At 32.2% G+C, this 8,665-nt stretch overlaps 2 protein-coding genes across 2 annotated transcripts; both read right to left on the bottom strand.

The window, feature by feature from the left end:
- Nucleotides 1-677: 677 nt before the first annotated feature.
- On the bottom strand, nucleotides 678-4,616 carry LOC134259688 (uncharacterized; the record flags this gene model as incomplete). The annotated part of the gene is made up of 7 exons (XM_062742284.1): nucleotides 4,508-4,616; nucleotides 4,207-4,361; nucleotides 2,896-3,058; nucleotides 1,777-2,360; nucleotides 1,464-1,666; nucleotides 1,059-1,262; nucleotides 678-902 (listed from the first exon to the last, which is right to left on the bottom strand). Coding segments are annotated over exons 3-7 (1,378 nt in total), but the record flags the coding sequence as incomplete, so codon positions are not given.
- A 1,434-nt stretch (nucleotides 4,617-6,050) lies between these two features.
- On the bottom strand, nucleotides 6,051-8,298 carry LOC134259687 (uncharacterized; the record flags this gene model as incomplete). The annotated part of the gene is made up of 4 exons (XM_062742283.1): nucleotides 6,051-6,419; nucleotides 7,527-7,672; nucleotides 7,789-7,967; nucleotides 8,168-8,298. Coding segments are annotated over 4 exons (825 nt in total), but the record flags the coding sequence as incomplete, so codon positions are not given.
- Nucleotides 8,299-8,665: the final 367 nt, after the last annotated feature.

The following is an 8,665-nucleotide window of genomic DNA, read 5'->3' as shown; positions in this document are numbered from 1 at the left end:
TGAAACCGATATTTTTATAGCAGGCAATCCTACTCATATTTTCACCCTAATACTGACAGAAACTCTCTGCTCTAATTTGGTACGCAAGCTTGGCAACTTACTCTCACACGTGCACGTACGTGCCGTATGCGTAATGTTTTTAGCATGTTCACATTGGGAAAATGTAGCTAGTGTTTGTCATTTCTTCCTTACAAACATTCACGTGTACCAAATCAGCTAGATTCTGTAAATTCTATCCTTAATCGAAAATTCGTGGGATTCATTGGGCGGGGGGGGGGGGATTTGTTGGCTTTGGAATAATACAGCTACTCTCAACCATTAAGACTACCGTCGGAAGGCTTGAATGATAATCCTATGAGAAAGATAAATGCTATGGTGAACTCAATGCACAAGTAAATCAAGGCTGTTACTGATGCGCAAGGTAGATGATGAGAATTTTTATTTTAATATGCTGGCGTATCGACATATCTATTTCAATAACTCAGGAATTATCAGTCAAAGTCACACAAGATTTCGGTTACTTATTGTTTCAAGTTGAATTAAAATGCTTGATAACAATACTGGAAAACATACTGGAAATGAAAGTTTTAATTTTATTCAAAAGTTAATTATGCGTTTCTTTTTCCTTTCAGTATATTTTTAAAATGATACCTTTAGTTCTTAAGTATATAACTTACTGTTAGATGATCGTCGTTTGCGTTTAATTGTTTTAGTTGTATTCGGGTTTATATTTTTGTACTGAATATTCCCCAAAATTTGATTTTTCTCAAAGCAATCAAATGTCATATAATTGCAAAGTTGGCCGAAGAAGTTCACTTTTGTGAAGTTAACATGTTTGATGATTGAAACAGTCATCACTGCATATTTCTCTTCATCCAAATGAACATTAATCTCTTTTGTATCTAGAAAAGAATTTTGAAATATATCAATAAGCAATCATTTTAAACAGACCTTTCCATAGTCTGAATGTCTCATGCATCGACTCCAAAAGGACGTTTAATGAATATAACAATAAAAGTATTGCCCCAAAAATTATTTTTTTAAAATATTCCTTTTACCTGATGTGATGTTAAGTTCAAGGCGATTGTTGACGTATATAAAAAACTGGCTGTTTGTAGGATCAAACCTGTAGGTGAAGTCAATTTCAATCATTTCTACATCATTTTTAAGTGCCAAGGTACATGTCATTCCGTTACAGTCAAAGTGTGCTTTACACAGAATATTGATACCTTGAGGAATTGAATGTTTTAACGATGGACACTCTGTAAAATAAATAAACAACATGCAGATAAAACAATAATTCTAAAAAAGGACAACAAGTTAAATAACAGTGACTGAAATGAAAATTGTAAATTTGTAGTTTGTAGATTAAATTATCTTTAATCATTTCAACAGAAACACTATACACAAGAAACTTAATGTATGTATTTTAAGTTTTTTTTTTTTATATATAATGCTGTTACTTTTTGAAATTTGAAGTAAAGACTGTTCCATTAAAGAAATCTGCTGCTCCCTGGTTAAGACTCTAAAAACCTTTTCCTTGAAACCTATCATGTTTTTTTCTAGGGTTTTGTTAACCAGAGACTTTAAAATATCCAATGCCGCTCTAGATTGATCTCGAGGCAATGATTCCAATACTTCAGTAATTGATCTATTCAAAGTATTGCTGGAATAAAAATCAAAAGACGTTATATGATACGTGAAACTACAGATTGTAAAAGAGAGAATCACAAGTGTACACAGAAAGATAAAGATCGACAAATACTGTTGTTTTACCTTGTATTATGGATGTCCTCTTGCTTTAAAATTATTTCCAAAAGGTTTTGCAAAAGTTTCTTGGAAATATCTGTTTTGTGAATCAGTGGTTGTGCTTGAAGAGTTGTCAAATTGCCCCAGTTGATATTGTTAACATCTTTTTTGATCCCTTCATCTGACCCCCGTCTATGGACGACCGACTGTTTGGACCTGGGATGAGCTGAAGCATCTCCCTCATCTGCCACTTGACCCTTTTGCTCAAATGAGTAATCATTGCAGTGTTGTTTCCACTGTGAAGTAGGAAAACGCTTCAAGAGGAATACCGACGGATCGATGAAATTAAATTCTTCACCAGTGTCATCAAACATATTTTGTTCTCGAACGGCTACATTTATATGAGGGGGGCATGCTTCATGCAACACTCCTTTAGCAAGGAAATCTCCAGACTGAAGTACAGTGCCGACATTTTTCTGAAGGTTTTCATTAATAAATCGTACATTACGGACAATAATTATGTACATTTGCATGTTCTCTGAATCTGGTATAATAGCAACAGTACTGTTGTCAACTTTGAATGCATGACCGCTAACAGGATTAACCACATCCTGTATAAAAAGAATAAGAATGCTAAATATTAATTTACTTCTGATAAAAAATTTCCTCTACAGCACCAACGGAGTAATATCTTACTGGGTTCTTTGTTTTAATGTATAAACAAAACTATACCGCGGGGCATAAAATGAATGAGCCATTTGATAGTAAAACATTAAACTTTCATAGTCTAAAAGTTTTACCAAATGTAAATCTTAATCCTAGAAATAAAAGTGCTATCAATCCCTTTATAAAGATATGTCCCTTTTTTGTTAGAAAAGACACACACTTATTGTAAAGGTATATATCTTTCATCAACTTTATCTTTTCTAGTTCCTTGTACGGGTTTGATGAAAGAGGTATCCAATCCAGAGCTATTGGATGTGTATTAAAAACTTTCTGCCATATAAAAGCAGTTTTTCTTCATCAATGGGATGTCTCATTTAATTTGCAACAAATCTTGGAACTATCCGCCTTTTTAAAATTTGAAATATTAATTGAAAATACTGATGTACATGTATGTGTACTAGCTTCTCAGAATCTACTAACTAAATTTTGTGAATCTAGAACAAGATCAATTCCTCTAGATCCATTCTGTTTGTCGTAGATGCCACACCCACAGCCATTACTACATGATGCTTTTTTCCTAGGAAATTCTGCAGCAAATTTACTTCCAAAAATAGCCTGTGTTTGAAATCTTCCTTTCTGCATCCTACAATATTTAAAAAAAAACATGTTGATCATATATACACTGTGCATTTTGAAATCTAAAAAGGTCTTGGTGTAGGTAGGTATAGGTACCAATACAGAACAAAATGTGTTTGTGAAACACTGATGCCCCCATATGGCAACAAAGCAAAGATTAAACTTCTCTTAAATGCAAATTTGATATATTGGTACCAAAAATAGGGTATTCTCACTGGAGAAAAAATTGTGAAAGTAGGCCAATGTTAAAGGTTTTTCAAGAAGTACAGGAATCTCCTAGGTCAAGTTCAAAAGGTCAAGGTAATTGGTATCCAATGAAAGGTTTTGCCACATAGAATGCTTATGTAGAGTATGGAAGCCCTAGCCCTAACCGTTCAGAAGTTATGGTAAGGTTAAAAAAAATTTAAAAAGTAGGTCAAACTCCAAGGTCAAAGGGTCAAATTCTTGTAATCAAATGAAAGGTCTTGTCACAAGGATTAAATATGTAAAGTATGAAAGCACTAGCCCTAACCCTTTAAAAGTTATGGTCAAGGTTTGCTTTTTAAAAGTAGGTCAAACTCAAAGGTCAAGGTCAAAGGGTCAATGTTCTCAGTATTCCATGAAGGGTTAATTCACAGGATTACATATATGAAGTATGAAAGCCTTATTCCTTACCGTTCAAAAGTTATGGCCAAGGTTAAAGTTTTTTTTACAAGAACGTAAATCTACAAGGTCAAGGTAACAGGGTCAAGGTTGTTGATATCCAATGAAAGGTCTTTTAACAAAAATACATATGTGAAGTATAAATGTCCTGGTATCAACTGTTCAAAAGATATTACCAAAGTAAAAGTTTAAAATTTTCATGTAAAAGTGGGCCAAACTCCAAGGTCAAGGTCAAAAGGTCAAATTTGGTGGTACCCAAAGAAAGGTCTTGTCACAAGAAATACACATGTGAAATAGAAAGTCATGGCTCCACTAAATCAAACGTTATGGGCAAGGTTAAAGTTTTTGCGGACAAACAGACAGACAGAGAGACAGACAGAGAGAAAGACAGACGGACGGACACGGCAAAAACTTCGTTTACGGGGGCATAAAAATTATATAAAGATTTCGTAGAAGATAGAACAATACATAAATATATTTATATGTCAAACTGAAACTGTGTAAAATACTTACGCATTCGATAAATATATGTATTTGTCTTTTGCTTCAGTAATCAGCAAAAACAAATCAGTCAATGAAGATTTAAAAGAAAAAATTTCTGGTCTGAAATTTTTTAACCAACTCTTTGCTTTCTGCACTGCACCAGTTACCGGAGATGTCACAATATCCTTTATGAATAGAATTTAAAAAAATAACTTTAGATAAGAATTAAAACGATATTCTCATATCATTTAAAATCTAATATTCCACTTCGCCTTTCTCTCAAAGACTCATAATACTTTTATCACTATAAAATAATGTGTATTAAGTTTACCTTAGATCTACCATACACTGGTATGGTTATATTTTGTAGATTATGATCATTTGTGTCTAGCAGTTCGAGCAACGCGTTAAATTCGCTCTCATCGAGTAGCCAAGTTGGATGCTGTCCTACATTAAAAGATTGATAAAATCTGAGAAAGTATAATAGGGAAAGTCAAAGGGTTTAAAATTCCAACTCTGTAATTCTTAAAATGTACACATGTAAACCTGAATTTAACTGTAAGCTGCAAATCATAATTTCATAATTTTTCAATGGTTCTATCACAATTTGTTAATTGTAAATTATCCTATTCGTACATTTGCGATTTGTCAATTTGTGATTTCTCAATTGTACTTTCGTGATTTGTAAGTTAAGCAAGGTTGCATTATATTTTACCCTATAAAGAAGAAAGGGGAGCTATGGGGGCATCATTTGCGAATAATAATACTTGCCAGTGGTGTCATACATTTCTTTCCCAATCTTTAATTTGACATTCACCAGTTCACCAACTGATTCACGTTATCTGAAAATATATAACCTTCATTTATATTATTTTAACACGCATTACACACAGCTCAAAACACACTCATAGAGAGACAGAGAGAGAGAGAGAGAGAGAGAGAGAGAGAGAGAGAGAGAGAGAGAGTTATTAAAAAAATATTTGAAAAAAACCGTAAAACTTCGATTTCTAGGCGGCTAAATGAAGTTAAAGGGTCATCGAAGAAATTCCAAGCCATCTCAAGTCCATCAAATAAGTCTTTTTTTCATATTCTCGTAAACCATTGGTAATGTTATATTCACCGCACTTAGTACATGCTTCATAAGAAAAATATAAGCATAACAATAAGGATTGATATTAACCTTAAGTTTACATAAAAGTAATCTTGAAAACCGACCTGCAGAGCTGCAGCTCCACAAATTAACATTGATGGTATGAGAACTTTAGGCCTACCCAGATGAAAACTGTATATTTTTGTACACAAAGTGTTGCTCTCGGCTCTAAATCTATTTTTCTAATTTCTTCGACTGCTTAAAAGCTCATATACTAGCTCTTGTTATTTCTACGTTTTTTGTTCCTCATTCTCCTCGTGTGTTTTTTTTTCAATTCCTATTGTTTTTGTTCTCTCAGTTCTCTTCAAATCCTTTGACATATTACATCTGTTTTTGTTTCTCCAATTCACCTCTAATTCTTTATTAAATGCCATTGATTTCGTTCCCCCTATTTTCCTCTTTTTCTTTGTCAATTCATACTGTTTTTGTTCCCCCTATACCCCTCCTAATCTTTGTCAATACCTAATGTTCTTGTTACCTTAATTTTCATCCTATCCTCTATCAATTACAACTGGTTTTGTTCTCCCAATTCTCAATTTTAGGAACAGGGCATTTGTTGGACGTAAAAAGTATATTTTTTACCTCGTTGGGAATTAGCACTGTACCTCTTGCATGTCCAATATTTTAAGTTGATCAGCGAGCCTTAGATTTGCAGTAAAGCAGACTATTAAACGTTTATTTATTCTTATTCAATTAATAAGAAGACTGGAATGTGCTTAAAATGCTATTGTATTTGTTTTCTAGGAAGATAACTTACGAAGTAAAATTGATTTAAGTCATCCTTTATATCCTTTATAAATGATCCAACTTCTTGAAGTAATTTGACAGCTGGTTTGATATCAGATATAACATTAAACTGTGCAATATCATATAGTTCTTTTGTAAAATTGTTATCAACAAGAAGAATAGAGTGATAGCAATTTGCCAAAGCTCTGGATAAACTATCAATTGATTTCAGCAGTTTGTTCTCGGATGTTGTCCCAAATATCAGTCTGTTGATTCCTTTAATGGCATCTCTTATAGGGCCCGTAATTTGCTGCTGTATTTTGTCATATTCTGTCATTACATCTTGAGCATCATTAAACCCATAATCCTACAAAATGACCAAAAAATGTTTTGTAATGTCAAAGAATTGTTGATTTTATTTTTTTCATTTATTTTTTCTAAACAATTTATTCAACATTGTCAGAAATGCTGTCTATTACTTTAACCTAATCCAACCTTTGGTGTTTATAATAGGGATCCATGATTTTCCCTGTCTTTTTTTTTTTAAATATTATTCATCTTTACTTTTTAAGGACGTTCGAATCCCTGACTTTTACAGTGGATTTTGGTTATTTTATAAAGTCCTGCATCATTTTAAAGTTCTAACATTAAATCTTAATTCTCCAATGCATCCACTTAAAGCGTATTAATTTATTCAAGTGAAGAGTTAATCTAGGAAAATACATTTTTTTGTGGCGGAAGGTTTTTCTATAGAAGAAATATTATATGTTTTTCCCTTTTGAACTGTTAATCTTTTTATTCCGATTTTCCGTGCTTGTTGCACAAAGCTGTTTTTGCAGTGAACTTGTTTATGCCGGTCTTCTGAAAATTATTTTAATTATTTCTTATGAATTTTTCAATGAAGTGTGTACAAAACTGTAATATATTCTGAAAATCCGTGGAAAATTATACGTTCAAGAAATACTGAATCATATCATATACCCAACTTTTGATGTTCTTTTCTAAATATTGGCCTATTTGCTTAAAATCAGAAAAAAAAGTTTAAGACTTCAAAAAAATTTTCTTGCGTATTAAATTTTCAATGTCAGAAAAATCACATTTTATTAGTGCAGAAAGGTCAAATAATTGATTATGCGATCGGTTTGAAACTCTTTCTAATTCATAATTTCAAAATGTTTTTTTTTTAGAAAAAAATACTTTGTGTTCATTTTATTTCATGCTTTAAAATATAAACAGCATATGCACGCTGATCCTTCAAATTAATTTTTATTAAGTGGAAAGATTCTGTATCTGAAACATCCATCTTCCCAGTCCATCTTTCCCCACACAAATAATAACATAAATGTAAATAAATAAAATCTCACTGACAAGGGAAATGACAATAAATTTTGATCTAGGATTTTTTTTTATCACAACCCTCGGTTTTTATTATTGCATCTCTGGTAAAATGTGTTAATCTAAAAATTGGACTTACATTGAGAACATTCAGGTCGTAATGGAAGCTTTTCTTGTCACATATCTTTGTTCTATGATTATCAAATCTTTTGTGGACAAAACCAGCATTTGCTTTTGAATGACTTTGCTTGTCAGCTTTCAAAGTTACAACACTCTCAACTTGAGCTATAAAATAAATTATTCAAATTAATCTGTTGTAGCTTTTTTTTCGATTTTATCGCAATGAATACCATAATTTAAATTTTCACAATATACTACAGTATATCTCTACTTGTACTCACTCATGTGGAATTTAACGCTTTGATCAGAATCTAGTCCTGAGGATGATCCAATATTTCCTGACCCCTGATTTTTCCCCCAGTTATATTGAGAAAGGTTCACGTCAAAATCATTTTCCTCTAACAACTTGTCGGCAGACCGCTTTCGAATACGACTTACGATGGGATACGTATACTTTTTTCTGTTAAAATTATATTTTGACGTTTTATTTTGCATTTTTAATGTCAAAATCATTTGTAAAAACGTAAATAATAGTGAGAATGTCTCTTTTTAAATCAAAATTCTCATTTATATGCATTATTACACATCTATTTGATTTATGTTCAAAAGTCAATTGTTTTCTTCATACATATTTTTCTCAAAAATACTTAAATTCTTTACTCTAAAATCATATTTTCCTGCTCTTTTGTCAGTTTTTTCCTCATTGGGTGTCTTGAGTAAACATCAAAAGCTGTATGGCGCACAACATCCTCAGGGTCAAACAAAGATGAACGAAGCAGGGTAGATGCACTCTGAAATCATAATAAAAATTGTTGTAAAAAGCTTCACCATGCCTTGCATTCTGGCAAGATGGTGAGAACAAAATTAATATCTTTATTCGATTCACCCCTCAATAATCTTCAATCAAATTGGGTCTCACATGATTTGTAGCTGAAAATGATTTTTTTCAAACAAGTTTTGTTTTTTATATCCCCGAGTTTTGTAGAAGGGATAAAAAACAAAACGAGTTAGATAAAAATCATATCCAAATACAAACCATGTGAGATTCTTTTTATCCCATATTTCATACACCACCATCAGTGTTTACACTGTTTTTATATAGGACTCAATTTTACTTCATCGTTCTATCCAAATCCAAATCCATTGAGATGTCACAGC

This window comes from Saccostrea cucullata, unplaced genomic scaffold (genome assembly GCF_032062105.1).
Source record: "Saccostrea cucullata isolate Sc308-1 unplaced genomic scaffold, CSIRO_AGI_Scuc_v1 ctg11980, whole genome shotgun sequence".
Classification (NCBI taxonomy): domain Eukaryota; kingdom Metazoa; phylum Mollusca; class Bivalvia; order Ostreida; family Ostreidae; genus Saccostrea; species Saccostrea cuccullata.
This window is presented reverse-complemented; position numbering and strand designations above follow the sequence as displayed.